We start from the raw sequence: 26,933 nt of genomic DNA, 5'->3' as shown, positions 1-26,933 counted from the left end.
ATCGCAATGACGGAACCAACGCCGGAAGCACGGGCGTACTCTACTGTCTCCCCCTCTTTGAGACGGTCTTTGTACTCATTAAAATGAAGTACAAGTTCATCCGACGAGAAGAATCAACGAGAATATTACTTAGGTTCAATTGCTCATCACTGATACATGCCGTGTGCGACGCCCTTCTCCTCGTCCTGCTGCGCCGCCATGTTGTTAAAAATGTGCTCCAGTGCAGTTTCACTCACGCTGTACTCGTCCACGTTGAGGTCTGAGCGCGTGTGCTCGAGCGCGCGGAAAATCTCGGCCGGACGCAACGCTGCACTGCCGTCGGAGCTATCCGGTCGGAGCTTGGGCACCTGGAAACGGAAGTGCTCACCTTGCTGCTCTGCGAGGACACTACCCGGGAACTTATCGTGGAAAAACTTCTGCAGCTTCTCGCCGTGGGTTTCGGAGACCCACCACGAACAGAAGCTGTCGACGGAGATCGCACCCTGCGCTTCCAGCTGACTGCCAAGCAACCAACCTGTGCCGGTGTGGTCCAAAATGCTACTACCACGTTCTGGAGCACCGAGGACTATGCACAGCTCTTGGATGTTGGCGGACGTGACCTTCGCCCCGCCGTTGGTGGCGGTGTTGATTGAGCTCTGTCGTTGACTGCTTCTCTCACTGCGACGTGCTGACAGACTCCGTTCGGCAGAGAGGAACGCCAGCACTTGATCCGTCACACTCTTCAGCTCCGTGTTATCGGCATTCACTGAGCTTGTCAACGCGCGAAGGGTGATTTCCACAGTGTAACCCCGACCAAACTTCTGTTTGAGGTGCTCGACGCTACCAAGACATTTGAGTCGCCCGCTCACGAGGATGCCCACTCGAGAGCAAAGTGCCTCGCATTCCTCCATGCTGTGGGTGGTAAGGACGACACAGGCGCCGCCATCACGGTTGTCATCCTTGTCAGTCGAGCACACGCGGGCGATGACGTCCCACATCTTTCGACGAGAGCTCGGATCCACGCCTGTCGACGGCTCATCCAGGAAGACGACACGTGGACGACCAAGCAATGCGATGGCCGTCGATACCTTCCGTTTGTTGCCGCCGCTGAGACCCTGTGTGAGCTTGTCGCGGTACTTCGAGAGACCCAGCTCCTGGATCTGTTCGTCCACTGCGGTATTCACGAAAGCCTCGGGAATGCCCTTGATCCGAGCGTACAACTCCAGCTGCTCTTTCACGGTCAGCAGGTCGTGCAGTGCGTCAAACTGAGGGCAGTAGCCCATGGTCTTCCGTGCAGCCGCCGAACTGGTTGACAGATCGAACCCGCTCAAAGTGACGAAGCCTTGTGTGGGTGCTAGCTGACCTGTCAGCACAGCCATCGTAGTTGACTTACCGGCACCGTTGATACCAAGGTAGCCGAAGCATTCGCCGCTCTGGATGGATAGGCACAAGTCCTTCAGTGCGACCTTGGCTCGCGGCTTGCCAGCGTACTGCTGTCTTAAGTTACGAATGAACACAAGATCGTTCGTCTGCGGAGCCTCATGCTCCACGCGTTGTCGCTCACACTGCACGTCGTCGTCCTCTTCTTCGTCCGCTGTGTCGGCAGCATCCACACCAACCGCGCTATGAACCGCTTTCTCGTCTTGGCTCGCTCCAGTCTGGTTCCACCGAACCGATCGGTTCTCCAGCACGAACACAAGCACAGACAACACAACAGCCTCGACCACCGTGTACATCAGCGGCGCGCCAACAATCTCCAAATCGAACGGCTGCCGCACACAGCAAGAGGGATCGTTTCGGTCCCAGCACTCCATGCACTCTTCTTTGCCCAAACCTTCGAACAGACCGAAGAAGGACGGAGACGCCTGAAGCCAGCGAGCCGAGCCGAACATCGCCCGACGACTCACTTTGCGCGTGGCCAGCTCGAAGATGCCGTTGTTCAGCGTGTAGCCCGGGAAAATCATGAAGATCCATCGAAAGTAGTTCTGGTCGAGTGACGAAAGCGTCAAAGAGCCCGAGATGGTGAAGTTGACGATGCGGCACATGAACGAGAAGATACTCAGCAAGCCGCCCGTGCCCAAGGCGAACACGAGCAGCGCCGTCTGGGCAACAGCGTGCTTCACATACCGCCTCGAAAACAGATACGCTAGTGGAATAATCGCCCAGACGTGCGCGATCACAAGCACAATGACGGCAAACACATCGGCGGAGCTAGCATTCGCCGCTCCACTTGGTACCATCGACAACGGGATAATAATCGCAGCAGCCACAATCGGGATGATCGTGAGCAGGAGATCATGTGTCCAGTTCGCCATCCAGTACGCAGACACATTGGCGCCACTGATCAGCTGCAAGCTCTTGGCGTTCTGGATGGGGTCTTTCTCACGGACGACAAACGCCACGATAGCTGCAGGGATGAAGGCGAATGCCAACATCACAACGAGCGCTATCAAGAAGCCGTTGAGTGTCACTTGCAGCTTCGCGTTGTTCTTCGCGAGGCAGTTGTTGTTGTAGCATGGCGACGACCCACACGTGTTGCACGGATACCATGGCGAGGCGATGTTGGCCGCATCGCAACACACGTTGACGTCGCAGTCGATGACGCCGAGCGTGCAGTAGTCGAAGCCACGGAAGCTCATGCATGACGAAACGTTGTAATCTGCGTCCACCAGACTGCTGAAGTTGGTTGACGCAGCGCATTGGCTTTGTTGCGCATCCGTGGGGAGATTCGACGTGTAGTTGGGAATGAAGTCCGCCACTTGGATCTCTGGGAGAATTGCGAGGATGATCAGGAAGATGAGCGGAATACCCACCGAGTACGCCAACGTCTTCTTGTCACGCTTGGCAATCTGGAAACGCTTCTTCATCAGTGCCACGTACTGCATCCACATCGTAGGCTCGGTGATCGGTGGAGCAGTCGATGGCAAATTCACCACACCTGTTGCCGATACCAGCTTCAGGGATGTACGACCCACCACCGAAGCCGAGGGTTTTCGCTCCAATAGGGAGGACACGGCCTCTCCATCTGCTTCGTGCTGCTCTTGCTGCTGGTCATGGTCCTGGGAAATACGCAGGAAGACTTCCTCCAGAGTTGTCACCGAAATGCCGTACTGCTGCACACCAAGCTCGTGCATTTCAGCATCCAGGTGCTCGAGCATAGCAGGAAACGCCTCTGACGATGCCGTCGGCAACTGGAACACAAGCTCCGACCCAGAACTACTTAGACACTTGACGCCAGGAACGTACTTCTTGAGAAAGCTTTGCACCAAGTGTACGTCACACGAGCCATTCGAAGTCTTGATCATTGTCAGGTTGTATCCGGCACCGAAGCGGTTCTTGAGGAACAGCGATGATCCGGCACACCGCAGTTGACCGTCAGCCAGGATTGCGATACGGTCGCCGAGGATGTCAGCCTCGTCCATGAAGTGCGTCGTCAAGACAATGACGCGGTCCTCTCGGCTCTGCTGGAGCAAGTTCCACGTGAAACGCCGAGAGTATGGGTCCATGCCTGACGTGGGCTCGTCCAAAAACACCAGTTTGCTGCCCCCAAGGAACGCGAGGGCAACACTGAGCTTGCGCTTTTGACCGCCTGAGAGCGTCTTCGCGAGCGCGTTCCGAATCTCCGTCAGTCCAACGTCCTCAATCATTTTGTCCACGCTGCTCTGGAGTTTGTGGCGTGGCACCTGCTTCATCGTGCCGAAGAGCAGCATGTGTTCCTCTACAGTCAGATCCTGAAACAGCACGTCGTGCTGAGGACAAATACCAATCACGCGCCGCAGCTCGTGGAAGTCTCGCTTGATGGAGCACCCGTACAAGGTCGCATCTCCTGCCGTCGGCGGGATCAGACCCGTCAGCATCGAGATGATCGTCGTCTTGCCAGCTCCATTGTGTCCGAGCAAAGCAGTGATCTGACCGCTGTACATGGCCAGATCCAATCCAGCAACAGCCACGTGCTCCTCGCCGTCTTCTTCGAGCGGGAACACTTTTCGCAGTCCGCGAATCTGTAGGCAGGTGCCATTGCGTTCTTGCACTGCCAACGTTGCATTGACGGGCTCCACGTATGCATTTCCAGGCTCAACTTCCAGCGTCTGGACCGTGATCTTTCCGTCAGTAAGCTGTGTGTAGACTCCACCTGCTTGAGGAGACAGCGACGGAGTTGTGTGCTCCTCAGCGCTTGCTGGTTCGTGATCAATCTTGTTAAACCAGTAGCTTTTCGTGAACAAGAAGTACCACGGCTTCCTTATGCCGTATTGCTGCGGCAGGACCTGCTCCAAGTACCATCCCAGCGCCACAAGAATGGCGGAGTCGAGAATGAGGAACAGGCTCATCCTGAAGGCGCTTGGCACTGTCACGGGCTCCTCTCGAAGGCCGACAGAATAGGCAAATCCCGTCCCGCGTTGAGCACGACGCAGGATCTCGTCTATCGCCAGCGCGAACGCAGTCGGCGGCGCCAAGGCAGCCCAGTATCTCGGTCCATTTGTATCAGCGGACTGCACTGCGAAGTAGGGGAAGAACAGAATAAGCCAGAGCAACACGGACGCAATAGCCGCCGTCCGAGACTTGTTGAAGAAGGGCGCGACGAAGTACGAGAAGGCCGTGATCGCCACACTGAGCGTCCAGAAGAGGAACACGAGCGTCGCGTACTCGGTCGTGGGGAACACGTTGCCGTATTTGAGCTCCGCAGCGATCGCGAACGCCAAAGGCGTCGACAGCAGTGCCGTCGTGACACACCAGGAGCAGAGCAGCGTGGCATCCGACAGTCCCATGATCTTCATGACCTCCCGCAGCCTGTTCTCCTTCTCAATGACCATCGTGGTCGTGGTCGTGGACACAAACTTGATGTAACTCACCAAGAAGAAGAGCCCCAGCACCGACTGCCCCCCTGAGAAGAAGGATGTCATGGTGGACGACGGTCCTCCAATCGTCTCGAGCCCCCACACCACCACGTCGCTGCAAATGAGCGTCTCGTTCGCGTCGAGCACCGCAGCTTCCGACGTGAACCACGAGGCCCTCCACCCTCCCGCGAAGTTGTCGAGATTGGCCAGCACCAAGAGCGCTGAGGCCAACAGCACGGGCAGTAAGATCTCCAAGGCCAACGACACGGGACGTCGACGTCGCAGCACCAAGTTCTTCCACACCAAATTGGCGATTTGTCTGCAGGTGGCCGCCACTTTGGCTGCAAGTCCCTGGCTGCGACCGTAGCATCTCGAGAGCAGCGCGAAGGATGCCGCAACGGCGACCACGACGACCACGACGGCAATTAATATTGTATTAGCGGAGGAGAGGCCTCCGTCGCACTCGTTCTGGTACGTGAAGACGCTGTCAAAGAGCTCTTTGCAGGACGTGACGGCCGACGACGTCGTGTTGCAGGACTGGAGCGAGGCGGCCGCGTCACAGCACGAGGAGGAGGCGGACGTCGAGAGTTTGGAACACAGGATGCGGCACACTGAGTCCCCGTTGAATTCATTGGAGGAGGAAGAAGAGGAGGAGGAGGAGGAGGCATTGGTATTGTTGCCCTGGAGCTGCGACGGCACCAGGTCGAAGAGCCCCGAGTTGGTGACGCACAGTCCGTAGGAGATGTCGTTCTCCAGGACGGTGGCCACGCAGTCGGAGAGCGCCGTGAGGGTGGCGCTCTCGGCGTCGTCCGACGATCCTCCAGCGTCTGCCATGGCCGCTGCAAATCGAATTCCAGAGTGAGCTGACAGGTTCAGCTGCTGAGATTGATTAAAATGCGAGTACATTACGTAATCAAGGTGATGGCAGTGTTGTTGGGAGGTGTGGGGAAAACGAAAGAGGTTGTTGGAATAATTGGTAGCCTTTTACAAGTAGTAATATCGTTAGATGGAATTGTAGGTACCCGTTATGAGGTACCAATATGACTAAGTAGGCTTTTTACGGACACCGCGTCGCCCCTGTCCACTTCTGCCGCCCCGTTTACTTGATGCGTTGGACTGACTGCCGTCTAACGGCGTTATTGCCGACTCGAATTGAGAGCTCATTGGGACTACACTGTGCCGATAACGCCTCGGGTCGCTCGCTACATGTATGACATTGAAAAAGCTCATTGTCGAATTCGCTAATAGTCCGAGCACTTACGACCGTAGGAGGAGCTTCTGGTGTGAGTCGATGGCGATGCTCACCTCAAGTCGGAGTCAAAGCGGTCACCTGAATCAATGGCTGGCTAGCATCGTCAAATGCATGCACTACAAAATGAACCGTAGCGTGGGCTATCAAGCCAACTGAACGGACCACTGTAGAATTTCGTCACGCGTTTCGCCGTTGGCAATACAGCTGCCATAATCTTCGTCACGCTTGCATTGCAGCGACTTGCAGATGTCGCCAACTGCAAGTGCCCAAGTCTCGATAAGCTTAGCATTGTTGATGGCGAGGGCAAAGGCAGCGCCGTGCAGCCCCGGCCGAACTCCTGCACTGCTGCTGCAGCCGAGCACTGCTTGGAGCAGTGCCCACAGATGTATCCGTTGCACATCGGCGAGAAAGTAGAATCGTGTACAGTACGGGATACAGTCTGTACCGCGTAATCGCACATCCATTGCCGATTGCCTGGCGCCTGCTGTGCTGTGCCATGCTCTTCGATCGGATCGGGTGGAGACCAGCTCGCCAAATGGCAAGCTAATGGGAACGGAGCCCTTGGTGCGATGGCAAGGTGGTGTCTTGAAGACAATGTGCAGGTTGCTGCCGCCCGGCAGCATCCTATGATTACTCTAGGTCGGAAAAACTTCAACATGTGTACTGGCCTCGATTGATTCACCTGTTTATTGAGATATATGTTCACATTTTCTCGGATATATCTACTTATTGAACAACTATAACTGCTCTCTATATAACGATCCCAAATTCCTTATCTCAGTGCTTCAGAAAACTTGATCTTTCATGCAGCAATCCTCAGCAGCCGGTCGAGTCTGTCGCATGCTTCAATTGCCAAAGCTTCACCGCCAACCCGATCATGCCGGCAATGAAGCGTTGCAGATTATGGGCGTGCGACAGCCAATTAGGATTCCTACACTGCATGGCCGTTCCAATTGGCTCCACACCGATCGCCTCGGCATTCGTGGAATTCCGGCCCAAGTGACAACCTTTGATTGATTCAGAAATGGCATTGCGAACGTCGCTCGGCAGCAATGCGCACACGCTCGGGGACTCATGCATCGACCTGTACGCCGAGAAGGTCATGATCCCTCGGATCTCGCTCTTGTCGCTACTCGCGGGGCTCTCGGTGCTCACGACGCTGCTAGTTCGTCACCGTCGACGCCGACGCACTCGCCAATTGGCAAAGCTGCTGCCCGGCAAAGTCGTCGTTGAGACGTCGACAGCTCCCGAGGACGAGCTTACCACCCGCAAGCGCTGGTTCGCGTGCTTCTTGGCCACGACCGTGGCGTGGATCACCATTTTTCTATGGAGTTTCCACGCGTCCACGGCGATGACGACCACATCCGCGAGTGGGGCGCAGGGACGACCCCGCATTGTATTCAGCTTTACGACAACTCCGCGAGGAATCGACGAGATGAAGCCGACGCTGGACGCTCTAGTGCAACAGGAGGGGGACGGATTCGACGCGGTTTACGTGATCGTCCCGAGGACGTATCGAGACAAGGAGGTGGCCATCCCGACGTGGCTGGTGGACGATGCGTCCACATTGAACCGCACCGAGTTCCGCGGCATCGCGTTTGCTACCGGGGCGAGTCCGTACCACGACAAGTTGAGGCTCATTGTGCTGGACACGGACTTTGGTCCAGCCAGCAAAGTGCTGGGAACCCTTTTGGTGGAGCAGGACCCGGAGACCATTATCGTGTATGGTGACGACGACCGCGTCTACCCAGCGCAGCTGTGCGAACGTGCACTGCACTACACGCACAAGTTCCCGAGCGACGCAATCGCGGTTCTCGGTGGGTGGATTTCGGCGGAGGACGGACTGTACTGCGGGCGTAGTCTGGCAGTAGGAGTCAACAGTGTTTCGTTTGTGGGGGGAGCTGGGGGAGTTGCCGTCAAGAGGAAGTTTTTCGGGCTTGGAGAAGAGATCATGCCGGCATTTGAGGTCACCAACATGTCCAAGGCGTGTTTCCTGGGTGACGACTATTATCTGTCCCATTTGCTGAGCAGGAACGGCGTCCGTCGACGGATCGTGTCCGATAGCTGCTGGAACATCGAGGCGCTGACGGAATCGTTCTCTCATGGTGGACTATCGTACGCACCGTCGGAGCACCCGGGAGGAGCGAACGTCGAGCACTATCAGCAGTGCATTCGCGAACTGGGCAAGGAGCACGACCTGTCTCATGACGGCGAGTTCGGGTCGACTTATATGTTCCTCTTCTCTCGTACTTGGGGGGTGCTTCGAGGTCTACGGAATTTTTACTTCAGAGGTGAATTCGTGTCATGCTGATGGAGGTCACACCTGTACAATAGACTTTCAAAAAGAATATATGAGCCGGCGTGACAATAGCTGATGGTGCTAATCTACAATACCTGGCATCATCCGATAGCGTTGGCCAACCAGAAGAATGTGATCTCGAACTCGTGGAGGGAAACTCCACGTACTGTGATCTCGCAAGTTTCCCGGCCAAGAGTTCAAGTGTCTGTGTTCGTGAACAACTCATGACCACTTGCCACTCTCCAAATTGCAGTAACAAGATCACCTCAGCGCTCTACAGATGAGTCCTCGCCTGGCTGTATTCGCGCTCTTCTCTATGGTTGTCATGATCGCTTGCAGCGTACAGTATGCAGTCGCGATGGAAGGCGAGCTCCGGCTCTACAAGGAGCCAGAATTCAGACGACTACGACGTCTCATGCGTGTTTCGACTAGCAACCTCTGCTACGACATGCCGTGCGCGTATCTCAACACGATCATTTCGTCTGCAAGATGGTCGGGACTACCGACGACTGGAGCAACGTTCGCGGATGGCCAGATCAAAATCGCCTTCTACGCGGGCAGCAACTGCACGGGTAAAGTCGTCGCCGTGAACACGAACGTCGGACAAGTCGACAATTTTGCAAAGTTCGGGATGGACAACGCTACCGCGTCATTCGCGGTGCTGGAGACGTCAACGACGATGCAGCACGAGTCGAGCAACATTTGCGAGTGATCGACAAAGTTTTTGGTCATTCAGCTTGACTGGGAAAACAGTTGCTTCGTTCTGATCACTTGATAAAAGCTATGGTTCTTCTGACCACTAGCTCGACAAATAAATACGCTTGCATAGCTCTCACCGATAACTCAAGCGTCTCAGTGGAGGTTTGGTCTGGTAGTGACGTTACGATGCTGACTGTAACTTGGCACGACGAGCTTTGCTGTGCTTGCATCGGTCTTGCCAGGCTGGGTCCATTTCGAACGCGAATAAACGCGAGCTCGCCAGCTTGATACGGGATCGCATCTGCTCCCAGCTGCCGATGGGACTAGCAGTCGATATCAGGCCACTGCCTTTCTTGCAAGCGGGAGAAGAAGACTCGAAGGCACACCGACGCTCTGCGTTTGTTCGGCGTCTCCTGCAATAGGATGCTGAACATTCATAGTCCATATAGCGAGGATTGACGTTGAGCGGTTGCATACGAGGCAAGCTCGATATCTTCCTTGCCGACTTCTCCACGTCAGCGTGGTGGTGGTCTTCTGTTAGTTGCTGGGTTTCCACTTTGGCGTTCTGGTACGAAATACTCACTTGATACGCTTCGGCACCTTGGTTGCTCGTGCTGGCACTATGCAGTACTTGGGACGTTGTCACAACTATGCCTGTTGCCGTGGGTGTAAGGGTCGTAAGGCGTGGGGACCAGCACAGCTGATTACCCTCTGCCCACTGATGGTGTCTGTGAGCAGCAAACTCCAATCGATCACTCACGTATGCGCCGAAATGGGACGACACCAATTCGCTAACAGCGGACATCGGTGCTTGGACAAAACGAACATGGCGAGTTGAGTGGTTATCCACAGAGGAAAACGTCCACACCGCCTGAGTGTGTTGCAGTCGGGGTGCATGGTAGCAAGATGTGACTGCCAGAACAAGCGATACTTGAAGACCGTGAGACTCGGTGACGAATTTCACACGGCACGTCTGGGTCGGGGCGTGCAAGATGCCCCACTCATCGTCGTCTGCGGAATCTTCTTCATCAAGCTCGGAGGTGGCGGAAGTGGGGAATCTGTCCACGAACGATTGAGTAAGACAAGTTACAGAATTCAGGTCGAGAAAGGGTGAATCTTACTGTGAAGCACGCGACCTCGCTAGTAGATAGGTAGGGGTGACGGCGCAGAGCGCTCTGCACATGGTCGCAATCTTAGACGGCGCCATGCCGGTGGGGAGTAGAAGTGGGCTTACTGTGGTAAAGTTTGCTGGGGCCCGAAGAAAAATGAGGAATGAACCGATGCGAAGGAGGGCGGCATTGGCGTGACAAGCAATGCGGCCACCGCGACCCGATCTTATTTGTAAGTCCAGCGTTACTGGTCTGGAGACCACTAGTTGACCTCAACCTGTGGCTGGTACCTGCGTTGGAGTTTTTTTTTCACGAAGATGCCATGGTAATGTGGACTGAAGAGAGGATCTAGTCCTCATACGTTGGACTGAGTCTTGCGGACCACGCGCGAGAGCCTGCTGGCTGGCGAAAGGCATGTGCTTCGGCGCGGGGTTGCTGCAAGCACCGCCGAGGGCGTAGGTGTTCGAGTACTGTGCACTCTCCAACTGCAGCTCGCTGTTGACCTTCATGAAACTTTGGCGTGCAAGGTTTTTGATCGGCTACGTCGTAGGGTTGAAGCCACCGCAAAATAGCAGAATACCCAACACCAGCTTCATGTCAGTGTTGCCAAGTCGGTAGAGACTGGCAATTCCCATAAAGAGTATTTCAGGGAACACAGCAGGATCTAGCCGAAATCGGCGGTGCCTACAGTGGAGAAGCGCGACTGCTTCAACTTGACCGTATTTAGTGCGGGCTGGTAGCCACACACTATTATGTTGCAGCGCTCTCATTGGCTGAGGGCACGATACATTAACTAAAGGTCGCTCCTTACATTTTCTTTCCGCATTTCTTTAACTTTGACTGGCCAAAGTGCGCATCAACCAGTCCCGACGTAGCCATTTCCAAACTTCCAAACTTCCAAACTTGCAGTGCTCCCCAAGACCCATTTGCTCGCAATGCCATCGCACTCGTCCGTGACCGAGACAATCGCGTCCCAGCCCGTGCCCGACACGACGCCAAGCTTCGAGAGGCTGCGCGATGCGCTGCTGGACCTGTCGGAGCCCGTCGGCAAGCGCACGCGCGCCATCTTCTACCTGCGCTCGCGTGGCGGCCTCGAGGACCTGCAGGTGCTGTTACAAGCGCTGTTGAACCGCGAGGATTCGGAGCTCATGCGCCACGAACTGGCCTACGTGATCGGCCAGTTTCAGCGGGAGGAAGCCTGCGACACGCTGCACCGCGTGCTGTCGGACGAGCTCGACGACGGAATGGTGCGTCATGAGGCGGCGGAGGCGCTGGGCGCCATCGGCGCGGCCCAGTCGCTGCCCATCCTCGAGCAGTTCAGCACTGACTCGGCGCCCGAGGTCTCGGACACTTGCAAGCTGGCAGTAGACCTGGTCAAGTACAAGTTGGCTAAGGCCCAGGGAAAGGTCGCCGAGGGAGAGGTAGACCGCAACCCGTACCTGTCCGAGGACCCGGCTCCTGCCGCCGAGAAGGACGTGACCACCGCTGAGCTGCGCAAAGTGCTGCTGGACCACGACGGCGACATGTTCGCCAAGTACCGCGCCATGTTCTCGCTGCGGAACCGCAACACGGAGGAGGCGGCGCTGGCGCTGGCCGAGGCCTTCAGCGACCCGAACGCACTCTTCAAGCACGAGGTGGCGTACGTCATGGGTCAGATGGAGAACCCCGTGCTCGTGCCGGCGCTCAAGAAGGTGCTGCTGGATGACAGTGAGCATCGCATGGTGCGGCACGAGGCGGCCGAGGCGCTGGGGGCCATTGGCACGACCGAGTGCGAGGACATCCTCAAGCAGTACCTCAAGGATGACGTCCAGGTCGTGCGGGAGAGCTGCGAGGTGGCACTCGACATCATGGACTACTGGGCGCCCAGCAAGTAATCTCTTGCTGGAAGGCAGCGGATCGCGTCTTGCTGGCGTGTAGGAATAATACAGTTAGTTTTTGCATTTGACATTGGATCTGACGTCTTGTACGGTGGGTCGAGCTTCCTCAAGCGAAGAGGTAGCCAACGTGCATCCGGTTGAACGCGCGCAGCGACGATGGCAGCAACGTAGAGCTGGATTCAAGTCGCTGGGCGATGGCCAGGCACATTGCTGGCGGCAGTGTTACTTCCTGCGAAGGTAATAGACCCGGAATCGCTGGCATCGGTTGACGAGGTGCATACAGCACCTTCAGCACGCGACTAAACTTGTTGGAGTCTTTTCGCTTGATCATCGTTTCCCAGCTCAATAGCTGCAGCTGCAGCTCTGTGGAAGGCGCGTCAGCGGGTGAAGCTGGAGCAGCACCACAATGCAGATCGTGGTCGTGCTTGCCTCCCGACGACGTCAAGATGAACCGGAAAATGCCGTCTGAATCCGCCATCTCCAGTAGCTTGGCGCTTAGAATGCTGTCGATGGTATACTTGCCGAACACATCCTCCTCTAGCTCTTGCTTGCTGCAGTTTCCTTCAGCATCAGTCTTCGCTGTAAAGCACGAATGGGCACTGATCAAATGTTTGTGCAGACGGACAGTATCCGGCTGCTCCACACTGCACAAGCCGACCCGCTCTGAGCACGCAGTACATACCAATGGCACCCACTCGCGCTCCTCCTTCGCATTATCTCCGGGTGCGACCGCCGCCTTGTCCCCATGATCGGACACCGTCGCGCCAGCTATTAAATCACTAGCGTGTAGAAGCACATACGACTCGCCAACAAGCACACGCCGTCGCTGGGCATGGATATCATCCCTCGGAATATGCTCAAAGGCGCCAATACCAGCTCCCCAGAAGTCAAACATGTCCATCCAGTTGGCGGATGGCAGCGGCAAAACCTTCTCAATACCCGCGATCTCCTCTCCACCAAGCAGCAATTCATTGCATCCTCGACAACTGACAGACACGTAACTCTCCGGTCGGAGCTCGACAGGAGACACCTGCGTAAATGACGAGAACCCGCCCAGCGGCTGCTTGTCACTAGGCCAGATCGGCAGTCGCAGGTACCAGTGATCTCCCTTCTCTTCCACCACACACTGCGAGACGTCCACGTTCCGCTCGATCTCCGTGCACCAGACAATTGTAGCGTCCTTTGCACTATCACTGACTCTGTATGTGAGTTCTACACGTGGGAATTCCACTCGAACGCTGAGCTTCTTGACGTCCAGCTCCGACGTCGCATCCTCCAGCTTCTCGCCGTCTTTGTGGCTGTCTAGGAACAAATAACACTGGTAGCAGCCGATGTTGGCGTGGTATTCCACCAACGAGTCTGCGATTATCGGGTACGGCGCGTCCTCCTTGGCAGCCACGTCGAGACTCTGCAGTCCAAGCGCCAGCGCCTCCGCTGCCTTGGCCAGCTCGTCCTCGCCAGCCTTCTCCGCGGTGCGCGCATCCTCGTACTCCTTCCGGGTACGGTCCAATGTGTCGCGCACTTGGTTGGCGGCTGCGAGAGCGCGCGCGTGCTCCTCCTCCGCCGCGTGGAGCTCCGCCAGCAGCTTCTGGGCCTCGACGGTCTCCATTGGATTCGGAGATGGCTACAGTTTTAGGCAAGCCAGTCATGACTACCAGGAAGTAGTGAGCTGTTGGCCGTTGCGCGGGCGCTGACTACACGCAGGACTGATTTGCATCGGTGGTTGCAGCTCGAGGAAGCAAGACATCGAGGCAAGGTCTCCATTGCCCCACAGGCACACAATCGGCTCCGCGTATCCAAGTGAGTCACGAGCGATCTTGCCACCCGTAACGAAAGCAGCTGCATTGCGTTGGCGCTGCTGGGGTAAAGCGTAGCCATCCCCAACCGCGCCAAGTGTCAAGTATCTGTGCGCACGTCACTGCGCCTCTCCTATTGAGCCGCGTAACCGCGCCCAAAGAAGAATCCATCGGCCGTAAATGACTCCATCAACCAGCACCTACCTACGCTAGATGCATCTTGCCACTACAACTTGATAGCAAGGTCGCCGCTATCAAGCACAAAATTTTCCGCTCTTGTTTTATTGTATAGGAATCCCCTAGTCTCGCCTTGACGTGGTACGGACCGGTACACTGTACCAAGTCGCAGGTAGGAACAACGCCTGGCTGGTTTTGTGGCGTCGTCTCGAAACTCCGACTTGCGATCGTCGTCAAGCCAGAGTCCGAGTACCAGTCCGTCACTCCCCCTCCTCCCTCCAGGCCTCCGCATGGCGTACCTGACCATGACGCCCGACGACATCCAGGGCGACTACGTGTGCGCCGTCTCGGTGGACGACTACCGCCTCTCGAGCAAGAAGGCCGAGTACAAGGTGGTCGTGCAGCTCTCCTTCTACTCGTCGCGCGCGCACGCTACGGGGCGCACGAGCTGGCACATCTGGAGAAGCTTCTCAGCCTTCCGTAAGCTGGACGAGCAGCTGCGTAAGCGCAGCGCCGCGCTCATGAAGGGCGTCAAGTTCCCGCCGCTGTACCGGCGCAAGGCGCTGTTCCGCGTCGACAAGAGCCCCGAGTTCCTTGGAGCGCGCGCCCGAGAGCTCGACAACTACGTCAACGTCGTCACGCACAAGCCCCAGCTCGTGGCCTTCCACCTGGCGGCTGTGAGTAGCCAAACGCTCAAGAGCTTCGTGGGCTTCAACTCGGGCTTCGGCGCCAACGCCGACTACGACCAACAGGACATCAACTTGCGACCTTCGTCGTCCATTTTGGCGTCCCCCGCGGTGGTACAAGCTACAGCCAGTGTCATGGGGGATGACGATGATGATTTCCGTTCGGTTTCCAGTAGCTCCACAGTCTCGTCCTTTGCTTCGAACTCCAGCGACTATCGATGGTCCGGCACGGGTTTTGTCGGTAGCCAGAGCTTTGCGAGACACACAGTGCCTCAGATGGGGCCTCGTACGAGTTTCGCCAGCAGTAGCAGAGGATCCTTTGCCGGCAGCTCCTTTGGGGGCTCCATGGGCCCCGGATCGTCCAGAGGCAGCTGGTTCCCGGCGTCGTCCACGGTCTCAGATACCACGGGGCGAGCGTCCATGGCATCCGTCTCGAGAGGGTCCATGATGGCCATGACGGCGCCGGATATCATCACTCCGGAGCTGGACATGCAGCGAGCCAAGATGGAGGATCAGCTCGTGCAGCTGGGGCTCGTGGGCGTGGGGATGCCCCCCGACGGCTCGTGTCTGCTGCACTGCATCGTGTACGAGATGTACCCGCTGCAGTGTCTGCGTGACTACCCGGCGGGGATGACGGTGGTCAATGTAGGCGCGGCGGACGGGATGGCGCCCCGGCGGGTTGCAGCCGCGCAGTTTTTGCGCGTCAAGCTCATGGACTATGCGTTGGATCACATTAAGGAGCTCTCAGGTTTCCTCATGCAGGACGAAGAGGACGTGCGCGAACGGTACGAGACGTTTAGGGACACGCCCGACGAGCAGGCGACCACTGCGGAGCTGTACGCGGTGGCCAGCATGTTCAACATCGAGTTGGTGCTCATCTCCAACGACGAGAGCTTCCAGATCGACCCCGTGCTGCCGGTACAGGGCCTGCCGTCGGTGCGTGAGGGTCCGCGACGCACAGTCACACTGGGCTACTTGATCCCGGCCGACGGCCTTGCCGGCCACTACATCTGCGCGCGCGAGCGACGGGCGCAAGTTGGCATGCCGCAGAACAACTTCGCCGGAGGAAGCTACCGCGGATCCATCCACATCGGACCTCCCAAGAATATGAGCTGTGGCGCCTCCAACAACCGGCGCTTCGAGCGGATCCCGGAGACGCGGGTGGAATAGACGGATAGAACGTACAACTACCAACAGACGCACATCAAGTAAGCGACCAAGACAACACTCAGCAAAATGACACAACCCTCCAGCCTCGACTTAGTCGAATGGACCACGCACGGCGGAGAAGTCCACGTACAAGCGGCACCAGAGCCCGATAAAAAAAATAGTGAGGAAGCTCACGAGCGGCCTGAAGAATTCAAGAACAAGGGCCCAACCCGCGAATGTGTACACTATCGGGCCGCACGTTGCAGTCAAGTTGCTCCGGCTCATGTCAGTCTCCTCTAGAGCAGTAAGGTTCATCAGAGCCAACAACAGCAAATGGAGCCGCACGGACGAAGTGCCATCTCTTCCTATTCTTTGGATGTAGGCAGTAGTAACGAGCGTAGGATGGCAGACAGCGGGGCTTCCGATGGAAATATATGTACGCGAGAATTCGCCGGCCGTGGGCTGAGGGTGTCTGCGTTCGTTCGGTTGCAGAGTGAGCGGTGTGTGTTTTCAGTGGATGACATGGCGAAGAGTTCTCCATCTCTTGAGTTTCGAGGTGTCCAAGTCAACCGCGACGATACACAAGTAGTTGTCATTGCTGCCAGACGACAACGTGCTCCAACTCGAAGACCCGTCGTGGGGGTTTACACGTTCATACACTGTCTAAGAATCATGCTTTTGTGCCCAGAAACGAGTGGAGATCGGTGACGACGACGACACCTGTCAAGCACATGGACTACGACTCCCTGGTAGGCTCCGATGAAGCAGCCGAATAACAACTTCAGGCGTTCGACGACTGAGAAACTGAAGGCGGAGCTACGTCAGTAGATCGAGAGTGCTGGCAGTATCCTCATTGATGGCGGTGGCGCTACCGGCGCTGGAGTGGCTGGCGAGATCAAGTCAAGTTCCCGAACAAGGTTGTAATGATCGTCGAAGGCAAGGACACGTTTTTCAGTACCGACAACATGTGTGAGAAGTCCCACACCAGTTATTGAAGCGCAAGGACGTGAATGCGACCCTGGACGAGCTTCTGACGGACAGGCTGTCGGACAACAACTTTGAGCGTCGCATGCTGCGCACCAACACTGGCAGGGAGCTGGTCGGATATTCAACGATGGCTTCAACCCCAAGACTGAGCTCATCAAGAGCCTTGACCACTCCCTCGTGGCGCCCCAAGGTCTCATCAAGGCTAACAGCAAGCTGCGGCTGGAGAGTACAGAGTACTCGAATATCTACGCTCTCGGTGATGCTTGCAACAACTCCGCGCCCAAGCGCACGCCTTTCGCCAGCCAGCAGGCTCTCGTGCGTGGTCCGCAAGACTCAGTCCAACGTGAATAAACAGTCTTCCAAGGTGGACGTTGACTCTGCTATGATGCCACGGATCGAGGGATGGCCCAGCTTCCTTTCTTTGGAGTGAGTTTCCCTTTGCCGCAACATAGCAGCTTCAATAAATCTAACGCAACATAAGTTTCCTATCAAACAGTAACAGGTATTGTTAGTAAGTCATTAAAATGTCCCATTTCACTTGTGTGACTATTTTTGACAGTGTCAAAAATCCCGCAGCTCCAGCACCAGCCGCCGATATAGCCATGTCCAAGACCGTGGGGGTGCCCATCTCGCTGCTGCACGAGGGCGAGGGCCGCACCGTGACCGTGGAGCTCAAAAATGGCGAGGTGTACCGCGGCCACCTGGCGGAGAGCGAGGACAGCATGAACTGCCAGCTCAGCGATGTGGTGCTCACGCAGCGCGACGGCCAGAAAGCCAAGCTCGAGCTCGTGTACGTGCGTGGGTCGCAGATCAAGCTCGTGATCCTCCCGGACATCCTCAAGAACTCGCCACTGCTGGGCAAAGTGCAGGCGCTGAGCAAGAAGAGCGAGGACCAGAAGAAGAAGAAGAGCAGCAAGGCCAAGGGCGGTCGACGCCCCGGCCCCCGCAAGTAGAGCCGCCAGTCTCTGTTTACACAGAGCAATGCAGAGCCCTTTACACTTGAAGACGACGTGACTTTTTATTGCTGTTGCTAGTTTCTGCCTCAAAATCGGGTTCCTCTGTGTGTTGATCCTAATTGACAGTCTGCTTAAAGACAGCAGAGCGGCAGTAGCAGTGCAGGAGGCAGCAGACAAAGCGCCACTGGTAGTGACAGGCCGCATGTGCAGACGCTGACCAAGCAGCAGATGAAGATGAGGATCCACAACATGATGGAGAAGCCGAAGCAGCCGCCGCGCAGTCGTCGCGACAGGTCCAGCGTCGCGTGGTTCTGGATGCCGTAGTCAGTGAGCGACCGCGACGCGCGCAGCGGCACGCCCCCGTAGTTCAGGTACTGGTCGGAGCGACTGCTTTGCTGCTGCTTGGCCTCCACGAGCGACAGCAGCTCACAAACTTTGGCCCGCGGGTCGGCCACCGCTACGGTGAGCGTTCGTCCTGCATCCTGCAAACGTCACAGACGGACGTTTTTCATTTTGTCAGGGGATTCGCGTCGGGCACAACAAGTCGCTGCTGCCCACGCACCGAGCGGATAAAGAGCTGCATCTTGTGTGTGGATATGGAACTTCTCGTTCGGTAAGTCTTGCCGACGCCAAGTGAGACTTTGACCTTGAAATGGCGACCACCCGCACGCTTCCTGCCAGTTTCAAGCAGATTTTTTCTTGACGTGTCGTCACTCTTTGTGATTAGTGCCATTAGGAACCGTAACAGCTAGTGTTTGCTGTAACTTATGTTGCGCTCGAAGTGATTGAAGTTGCTATGTTGCGGCAACGAGCATGGTTGTGTGCTGCTTTCTCCTACGTTGGGAGATTTCGCAGGTGTGTTCAATGTAGACACCGGTTGTGTTCACCTCGCACACTCGGCAACTCCGTACTACGCATGCAGATTATGGTGTCGGCGCCGTATTTCGTGTTCGAGGCTCATGACGTCGGCAGGTAAATCTAAGTGATAAATGCGCATGAAAACTGCACGGACAATGTCGTCAATGCTAATAATCAACGCAGTTATCGATCATAGCCTCCTTCTCTTTGCAAAGATCAATCGTCGAGACGTGAATAAAAAGATGCAAAGGATGTTGATTCGTGAAACCAAAACACGTGAGATTACTGCCTCGGAGAACTCGTGCTGGCACCAACAAGACACTCGTGCCTGCGTTGGAGAAGTTGTTGAGTGAAGATTGTCAGCGTCTCTCGCTCTCGTTTGAGAGCCTCACGGATACGCCGCACAGGTACGCGAGATTCATCTACTAGTTGGCTGAGCTCAGGAAGTTCCTCCTTGCTGTCCTCTACGTCCTCCTCGCCATCGTCTTCCTTGGTCTCACAGTCTCTTACTTTGCTCGCTACGCCGGCATCTTGGCTGCAATTATCAGAGCTTGAGACCCGCGAAAGCGACATCCCTGATGCTTTCCAAACATTGAGTCGGACACCGCCGCGCAGACGTCGCGACAGAATTTGTCGTTGCCAGGCAAGTGTCTTGGTCCAAATGAGGTCGGCTCTGCTCTCCATTTCGCGCTCTTCCTCATCACTGGTACAACAAAGCGACAGAGCCTTCGCTAAACAAACACCGTTCGAGACCACAGCTTTGTCATCTGAAAGTTTTGTGTTGGCGGCGGTGGTGTCGTCAAAATCACGGAGCGTGTTGCAGATGAGCTCTATCGGCTCACCTTGTTGCACACGCATTGCTCTCATCGTCCCAAGAACGAATCGAGCATCTACTGAGTCACGGATTTGCCAGTCGTACGACGAATACAAGCGATTCACGTGCTTGGCATCACACAATGGGAACTCCCTCGTGATGAGCAGCATGAATTGAGCTCGCGAGAGCATGCACGTTCCGAGCGCATTGAGCGCGCACAGCTCCCTGGACAAGGCGAATAATTTCTCCATATCTTGTAGCACAGGCCTTCGACAAGGCGTTCGTCGCATTACGTCAAGCAACTTTGAAAATGAGCGCCAACGCAGCTTGAACCGCTTGCCCTTCAAGTCTCTGGACTCTTTGCTGCGCTGCTTCTCAGGTGAATACCCTGGTGTCTGCACTATGGCCGAGGCTTGGGTACGTCGATGGCGAAGATGCGGGTCCCCTTTTTGCTGTTCTCGATGCGCAGCGAGCTCAGAGGATGGGACAAAATGAAGAGTGCGGCTTTGCCACTGAGCGAGATCTCGCTGGTTTTCCAAGCGTTCCTCCCGTTCGACCTGCACTTCTCGGTTGTAGGTGCTTCGAAGCTTTTGTCTTGCCTTTTGCTGTAAACCTTTTTGCGTCTCCGTGTGCGTTTGACAGTCCACTCGATTGGAGCTCTGATCATCAACGGAGGTAGGAACTTCCACAGAGACTGCGATTGGAGACGAAGGACAACGAGTCATCGTAACGCGTAGGTTGGACCCGGTCGGGTGGAAGGCTTCAGGTGGCCATAACGAAGGTGAGCCGCTCAACCCTGACACAAATGTATCGACAGATGCAACCAGCGGAATGGGAGATAGCGGTCCCAACGCTTCTTGAGATCGCCACCCGTGCAAAAGCTTCGCTGTACCTCGGGCTCCATATCGACGCAGTTTAGCGTCAAGTGTGACGCCCAGGGGTACCTGCTCCTTCAACGTTGCTGCAGTACAGCCGTACCATGGTTTTGCTGGCTTTACCATTGAGATTGGAGAGACTGGGGATGGAGAAGACGCTCCACCCCAGCTCACACCCTGCTTGATGGGCGATGCCAGCTCTAACCGACACTGCGATACTGAGTCGTCGTCACTTTCTTCGCTCTCGTTACCCTCTCCGATCACACTTGGTGTATAATCTGACCCCACTCTTGACCTGGCACGTCGTACAGACGACTCGGAGTCTCGTTGAGCCTTCACCTCGTTGCACCGCTGAATGGAGGCATCTCGTTTTGCTCGAGAGCGAAGGAACTTGCTATCCGTCGACGTTGTGTACAGAGAGGCCAATTGACGGGACCGCTGCAATGCTCGCCCACGTGTTTCAGGACCTCCTTCTCGGTCTTGCAGCGCTTCTTCCTCAGCGTCTTGCAACGCCCCTCTCAGAATATGCTCCACCCTCTCGTTCACAGTCTCTTTTCGTCGTCTCCGGGCTGCACCGATAGCGAGTGGATCAATGGGCCCCGTTCCCGAGAATCTGGCCCGTGGGTGCTGGATCGGACTCATAGCGAACGTAGATGCCATTGTCACTGAGAACGAGGTGGGAAAATGATGGAGAAGGTCATGAATGACCAAGCTGGTCACCCTATTTGGAGACTTCGGCTAACTTGGGCATCCGAAGTGACTGGGGCAAAGTGATAGAAATATTGTTGTGCTCAGTTCCAAACGGTGTTGGGAGTGAAAGAGAAGACAAGAAAGAAGCGCTTGTCTGCTCGCAGCTGGAAAATAAGGGCAGCCCTTTCATCGTGAAAGCAAGCTGACAGATTTGGTGGGTCTCTTCAATATGAGGAAGAAGCCCCAAACAATCACGTGCGAACCAGATGAACTGAAGTTGTGGTTCGCCACGAAAGGCGCCAAGTAGCTACCGGATGACGATAAAGCCACAACGGAACTGGAACGGGAAAACACACACCACGATATCGAGGCTTTACTCCAGGAAAAGCCGTTGAAGGTAAGTCGTACGATGGAGACTTTGATGCTGAAAAAGAAGCTTGCTGCGCCCCGAGTCGGAGCAGATTCACGTGCTGGTGGAGGTTTCAACGACCACAAAATGACCGAGAGCTGCTGCCACCGAAGCGACCCCAGAACCAAACTGAAGCCTTGCAGGCCTGTTAAAACATTGTGTGAATCGTGGCATATTGCCAGAGGAAGGAGATTTCCTGCACATGTTTGAATGGACAGATGGGGATTGTGGCCAAGTGAAGGACATCCAAGCGATCAATGACATCGTGAGCTTCACTGGTCCCAAGTTCTACGTGCTGGAGAATATCAAACGTTTCAAAGAGAAGATCGACTGTGGCAAGTTGGAGGACCAGCTGGAGTCTAGAGACAGGCAAGACGTCGTGTGGTTCCGTAAGTTTGACGGTGAGCTTAGCGAACCAGTCACGCGCTTATTCTACGAAGGCGAGTACTACGAGTGGATTGACAACAAGGGTGTCTTCTGGCCCTGCATCGACGGTTTGAATCGGCGTGAACTCAAGAATTGATGTGGTTCAATAGCTTCAGACTCTTGGCAACCCCAAGGCGCTTTGAAGTGACGAATGAGGCTGCCTTATCTGTGAGGCTCTGTCTGTTGCCATACTGAGAGGGTATCGCGTTAGAAGGTTACTTCCATACTCTAGTGCGTCGCCAACGAACGATTCGCATAGACTATTCCAAGTACGACAACGTGGATCGGCGGCAAAAGAAGGAAGAAGAGAGGCTCGCCATCATGAATGGGGAAGTGGGATCGATAACTTGTACTCATCCGATGAAAGTCCAGTGAAAGAGTGCCGAGATAGTTTTATTTACCAATGGTGGACGACTATCGCCGGCAAGAACGGGGTGGCGAACCTTTCAGGGTTGTGTTGCTGGATCGATTCTCTTAAAACGTTTTTTCCTTCACGGTACGACCTTGTGCACCCTGGGACTCAAAAGTGTTTTCTACCAGCGACATCACAAGCCTCAGCTGAGTCCATAGTTTTGACTCTGCTCGATCGATTTGAGCAATTTCATCATTTATTTCAATTTTAACACGACCAGGGATGCTACGGCTCAAAACGACAGAAGTCTCTCTTCTGCATGCAAACTCGTGATGCAGATACCAATGACCAACCACAGAAACAAACATAACTTGCTGGGAAAACACAGCCACGCTTCAATCGTGGTGATAGATTGAAGTGCAGCGCTACGTCAGCGAGAACTTGGAAATCTCGGATCAAGTCACGCCACTTTGAGATGAACCTTGCTGCCTTCACAACGCGATTTGCCTCCGACCAAGCAAGTTGAGTACCAAACCTACCGACGCAACCATGAAGTTCAACGTCTTCCTCCTCGCCGTCATCGCCATGCTCGGTATGATCACCGCTGCTACTGTCGACCAAGGTGCCGTCAAGACTCCCGCGGAAGCGCTGGAGAAGATTCAGGCCTCTGACTTGCCTGCTGGTGTCACGCTCACGGGGACGACCGAGAAGATAGACCCACCTGCTTCCGCTTCAGCTGTCGCTATGAAGGAATCCGACAAGGATGACAAAAAGGAGCAATTCGGCTGGGGCGTCGGTGGTCTCGGTCTCGGTCTCGGTCTTGGTGGTGGCTGGGGGCTTGGTGGTTGGGGAGGGTGGGGTGGCTGGGGAGGCTACGGACCCTACCGCTTCGGCTTCATGTGCGGCGGCTACCCTGGCTGGGCGTACCCGATGGGCTACTGGAACATGTATGGTGCTGGTCTGTACGGCGGTGGCTGCGGTCTGGGCATCCCATTCGGCGGTCTCTACTACTGCTAAGTTTTGGAGAGAAGGCTGCTGTCAGCCAGTCGACATTGAACAACTGGTGGGATCATTCTTTAAGAGTGCGGTTTATCGCTTCGCTTCACGTTTTGCTAAGCCCATGAAATAAGCAACACCCACTTTCTTTCTTGCCTACGACTTTAATGTACGAGAAGTACGTCGTGAAGGCATACACAAGGTGATGCATTCTAGTTTGATCTCATTTTGATCTACAATTTCCATTTGGGACCCAGAACGAAGCCGTCTACTCTTTCTACATGTATTATATGATACTTGCTATGTACTAAATGCAAGACAATACCTGTCTGGCAGGCATTCCAGAAGAAATATTGGAGCAGTGCGGTTTGAACGCAGAATATTAAAAAAAGACTATTGGTATTTTCATAAGAAATAGTATTATTTTAGCAAACTCTAGACGCTTCTCATATTTTATGTCGATAGTGCAAACAAACTGATATGATATGTTGGAGACGGGGTCTCTTCATGTACCGCATTCAGCTCCAACGCTGTCTACGATGGCGTTCTATTTTTCTAAAGTGAACAATGAACCCTTGTAGTATTTGATAACTTGGAAGCGAGTAAATTCAAGCCTCAAGCTGACCAAATGGTTTATTGTTGCGCTATCGTGTTCAGTTATTTGGATGGCGTGGATTGCACGAGCTATCTTTTTATCTTCATGCTTCCAAATGCCATCGCAAGATTAAACTGTTGAATGAGTGAGCACAGAAGACGCTTCGTTGCTGTTGTTACCATAGTCGAGGAGGTACCCCGTGAACACAATTGTCTCGACGGGGATGCAGTATAGTCCGTTGTACTTCATGTAGTCAAAGCCCTCACAATTGTAAAGCATTTTCTTGAAAGGAGGGAGTGAGTGGCGAGACAGTTTTATTTACCAATGGTGGACGACTATCGCCGGCAAGAACGGGGTGGCGAACCTTTCAGGGTTGTGTTGCTGGATCGATTCTCTTAAAACGTTTTTTCCTTCACGGTACGACCTTGTGCACCCTGGGACTCAAAAGTGTTTTCTACCAGCGACATCACAAGCCTCAGCTGAGTCCATAGTTTTGACTCTGCTCGATCGATTTGAGCAATTTCATCATTTATTTCAATTTTAACACGACCAGGGATGCTACGGCTCAAAACGACAGAAGTCTCTCTTCTGCATGCAAACTCGTGATGCAGATACCAATGACCAACCACAGAAACAAACATAACTTGCTGGGAAAACACAGCCACGCTTCAATCGTGGTGATAGATTGAAGTGCAGCGCTACGTCAGCGAGAACTTGGAAATCTCGGATCAAGTCACGCCACTTTGAGATGAACCTTGCTGCCTTCACAACGCGATTTGCCTCCGACCAAGCAAGTTGAGTACCAAACCTACCGACGCAACCATGAAGTTCAACGTCTTCCTCCTCGCCGTCATCGCCATGCTCGGTATGATCACCGCTGCTACTGTCGACCAAGGTGCCGTCAAGACTCCCGCGGAAGCGCTGGAGAAGATTCAGGCCTCTGACTTGCCTGCTGGTGTCACGCTCACGGGGACGACCGAGAAGATAGACCCACCTGCTTCCGCTTCAGCTGTCGCTATGAAGGAATCCGACAAGGATGACAAAAAGGAGCAATTCGGCTGGGGCGTCGGTGGTCTCGGTCTCGGTCTCGGTCTTGGTGGTGGCTGGGGGCTTGGTGGTTGGGGAGGGTGGGGTGGCTGGGGAGGCTACGGACCCTACCGCTTCGGCTTCATGTGCGGCGGCTACCCTGGCTGGGCGTACCCGATGGGCTACTGGAACATGTATGGTGCTGGTCTGTACGGCGGTGGCTGCGGTCTGGGCATCCCATTCGGCGGTCTCTACTACTGCTAAGTTTTGGAGAGAAGGCTGCTGTCAGCCAGTCGACATTGAACAACTGGTGGGATCATTCTTTAAGAGTGCGGTTTATCGCTTCGCTTCACGTTTTGCTAAGCCCATGAAATAAGCAACACCCACTTTCTTTCTTGCCTACGACTTTAATGTACGAGAAGTACGTCGTGAAGGCATACACAAGGTGATGCATTCTAGTTTGATCTCATTTTGATCTACAATTTCCATTTGGGACCCAGAACGAAGCCGTCTACTCTTTCTACATGTATTATATGATACTTGCTATGTACTAAATGCAAGACAATACCTGTCTGGCAGGCATTCCAGAAGAAATATTGGAGCAGTGCGGTTTGAACGCAGAATATTAAAAAAAGACTATTGGTATTTTCATAAGAAATAGTATTATTTTAGCAAACTCTAGACGCTTCTCATATTTTATGTCGATAGTGCAAACAAACTGATATGATATGTTGGAGACGGGGTCTCTTCATGTACCGCATTCAGCTCCAACGCTGTCTACGATGGCGTTCTATTTTTCTAAAGTGAACAATGAACCCTTGTAGTATTTGATAACTTGGAAGCGAGTAAATTCAAGCCTCAAGCTGACCAAATGGTTTATTGTTGCGCTATCGTGTTCAGTTATTTGGATGGCGTGGATTGCACGAGCTATCTTTTTATCTTCATGCTTCCAAATGCCATCGCAAGATTAAACTGTTGAATGAGTGAGCACAGAAGACGCTTCGTTGCTGTTGTTACCATAGTCGAGGAGGTACCCCGTGAACACAATTGTCTCGACGGGGATGCAGTATAGTCCGTTGTACTTCATGTAGTCAAAGCCCTCACAATTGTAAAGCATTTTCTTGAAAGGAGGGAGTGAGTGGCGAGACAGTTTTATTTACCAATGGTGGACGACTATCGCCGGCAAGAACGGGGTGGCGAACCTTTCAGGGTTGTGTTGCTGGATCGATTCTCTTAAAACGTTTTTTTCCTTCACGGTACGACCTTGTGCACCCTGGGACTCAAAAGTGTTTTCTACCAGCGACATCACAAGCCTCAGCTGAGTCCATAGTTTTGACTCTGCTCGATCGATTTGAGCAATTTCATCATTTATTTCAATTTTAACACGACCAGGGATGCTACGGCTCAAAACGACAGAAGTCTCTCTTCTGCATGCAAACTCGTGATGCAGATACCAATGACCAACCACAGAAACAAACATAACTTGCTGGGAAAACACAGCCACGCTTCAATCGTGGTGATAGATTGAAGTGCAGCGCTACGTCAGCGAGAACTTGGAAATCTCGGATCAAGTCACGCCACTTTGAGATGAACCTTGCTGCCTTCACAACGCGATTTGCCTCCGACCAAGCAAGTTGAGTACCAAACCTACCGACGCAACCATGAAGTTCAACGTCTTCCTCCTCGCCGTCATCGCCATGCTCGGTATGATCACCGCTGCTACTGTCGACCAAGGTGCCGTCAAGACTCCCGCGGAAGCGCTGGAGAAGATTCAGGCCTCTGACTTGCCTGCTGGTGTCACGCTCACGGGGACGACCGAGAAGATAGACCCACCTGCTTCCGCTTCAGCTGTCGCTATGAAGGAATCCGACAAGGATGACAAAAAGGAGCAATTCGGCTGGGGCGTCGGTGGTCTCGGTCTCGGTCTCGGTCTTGGTGGTGGCTGGGGGCTTGGTGGTTGGGGAGGGTGGGGTGGCTGGGGAGGCTACGGACCCTACCGCTTCGGCTTCATGTGCGGCGGCTACCCTGGCTGGGCGTACCCGATGGGCTACTGGAACATGTATGGTGCTGGTCTGTACGGCGGTGGCTGCG

At 54.6% G+C, this 26,933-nt stretch overlaps 10 protein-coding genes across 10 annotated transcripts; 6 read left to right on the top strand and 4 right to left on the bottom strand.

The window, feature by feature from the left end:
- Positions 1 to 146: 146 nt before the first annotated feature.
- KRP23_10393 (ABC transporter A family member 5) lies at positions 147 to 5,648 on the bottom strand (the record flags this gene model as incomplete). Its single annotated transcript, XM_067880837.1, has 1 exon — positions 147 to 5,648. One exon carries the CDS (start codon positions 5,646 to 5,648, stop codon positions 147 to 149), a length of 5,502 nt encoding a protein of 1,833 aa, XP_067742225.1.
- A 1,442-nt stretch (positions 5,649 to 7,090) lies between these two features.
- KRP23_10392 (uncharacterized protein) lies at positions 7,091 to 8,377 on the top strand (the record flags this gene model as incomplete). The annotated part of the gene is made up of 1 exon (XM_067880836.1): positions 7,091 to 8,377. The coding sequence occupies one exon, from the start codon at positions 7,091 to 7,093 to the stop codon at positions 8,375 to 8,377; it is 1,287 nt and encodes a 428-aa protein (XP_067742224.1).
- A 346-nt stretch (positions 8,378 to 8,723) lies between these two features.
- On the top strand, positions 8,724 to 9,077 carry KRP23_10391 (uncharacterized protein; the record flags this gene model as incomplete). The annotated part of the gene is made up of 1 exon (XM_067880835.1): positions 8,724 to 9,077. The coding sequence occupies one exon, from the start codon at positions 8,724 to 8,726 to the stop codon at positions 9,075 to 9,077; it is 354 nt and encodes a 117-aa protein (XP_067742223.1).
- Positions 9,078 to 11,108: 2,031 nt separating this feature from the next.
- KRP23_10390 (Deoxyhypusine hydroxylase) lies at positions 11,109 to 12,047 on the top strand (the record flags this gene model as incomplete). Its single annotated transcript, XM_067880834.1, has 1 exon — positions 11,109 to 12,047. One exon carries the CDS (start codon positions 11,109 to 11,111, stop codon positions 12,045 to 12,047), a length of 939 nt encoding a protein of 312 aa, XP_067742222.1.
- A 109-nt stretch (positions 12,048 to 12,156) lies between these two features.
- On the bottom strand, positions 12,157 to 13,659 carry KRP23_10389 (uncharacterized protein; the record flags this gene model as incomplete). The annotated part of the gene is made up of 1 exon (XM_067880833.1): positions 12,157 to 13,659. The coding sequence occupies one exon, from the start codon at positions 13,657 to 13,659 to the stop codon at positions 12,157 to 12,159; it is 1,503 nt and encodes a 500-aa protein (XP_067742221.1).
- A 654-nt stretch (positions 13,660 to 14,313) lies between these two features.
- Positions 14,314 to 15,879, top strand: KRP23_10388 (uncharacterized protein; the record flags this gene model as incomplete). Its single annotated transcript, XM_067880832.1, has 1 exon — positions 14,314 to 15,879. One exon carries the CDS (start codon positions 14,314 to 14,316, stop codon positions 15,877 to 15,879), a length of 1,566 nt encoding a protein of 521 aa, XP_067742220.1.
- A 1,568-nt stretch (positions 15,880 to 17,447) lies between these two features.
- KRP23_10387 (Small nuclear ribonucleoprotein Sm D3) lies at positions 17,448 to 17,798 on the top strand (the record flags this gene model as incomplete). The annotated part of the gene is made up of 1 exon (XM_067880831.1): positions 17,448 to 17,798. One exon carries the CDS (start codon positions 17,448 to 17,450, stop codon positions 17,796 to 17,798), a length of 351 nt encoding a protein of 116 aa, XP_067742219.1.
- Positions 17,799 to 17,932: 134 nt separating this feature from the next.
- On the bottom strand, positions 17,933 to 18,384 carry KRP23_10386 (viral Ubiquitin; the record flags this gene model as incomplete). Its single annotated transcript, XM_067880829.1, has 2 exons — positions 17,933 to 18,283; positions 18,364 to 18,384. The coding sequence occupies 2 exons, from the start codon at positions 18,382 to 18,384 to the stop codon at positions 17,933 to 17,935; spliced, it is 372 nt and encodes a 123-aa protein (XP_067742218.1).
- A 557-nt stretch (positions 18,385 to 18,941) lies between these two features.
- On the bottom strand, positions 18,942 to 19,724 carry KRP23_10385 (uncharacterized protein; the record flags this gene model as incomplete). Its single annotated transcript, XM_067880828.1, has 1 exon — positions 18,942 to 19,724. One exon carries the CDS (start codon positions 19,722 to 19,724, stop codon positions 18,942 to 18,944), a length of 783 nt encoding a protein of 260 aa, XP_067742217.1.
- Positions 19,725 to 21,649: 1,925 nt separating this feature from the next.
- KRP23_10384 (uncharacterized protein) lies at positions 21,650 to 21,970 on the top strand (the record flags this gene model as incomplete). Its single annotated transcript, XM_067880827.1, has 1 exon — positions 21,650 to 21,970. The coding sequence occupies one exon, from the start codon at positions 21,650 to 21,652 to the stop codon at positions 21,968 to 21,970; it is 321 nt and encodes a 106-aa protein (XP_067742216.1).
- Between the last annotated feature and the right edge of the window lie 4,963 nt (positions 21,971 to 26,933).

The sequence above is a fragment of the Phytophthora ramorum genome (genome assembly GCF_020800215.1).
Source record: "Phytophthora ramorum isolate Pr-102 chromosome Unknown Phyram_PR-102_s0009, whole genome shotgun sequence".
NCBI lineage: Eukaryota > Oomycota > Peronosporomycetes > Peronosporales > Peronosporaceae > Phytophthora > Phytophthora ramorum.
This window is presented reverse-complemented; position numbering and strand designations above follow the sequence as displayed.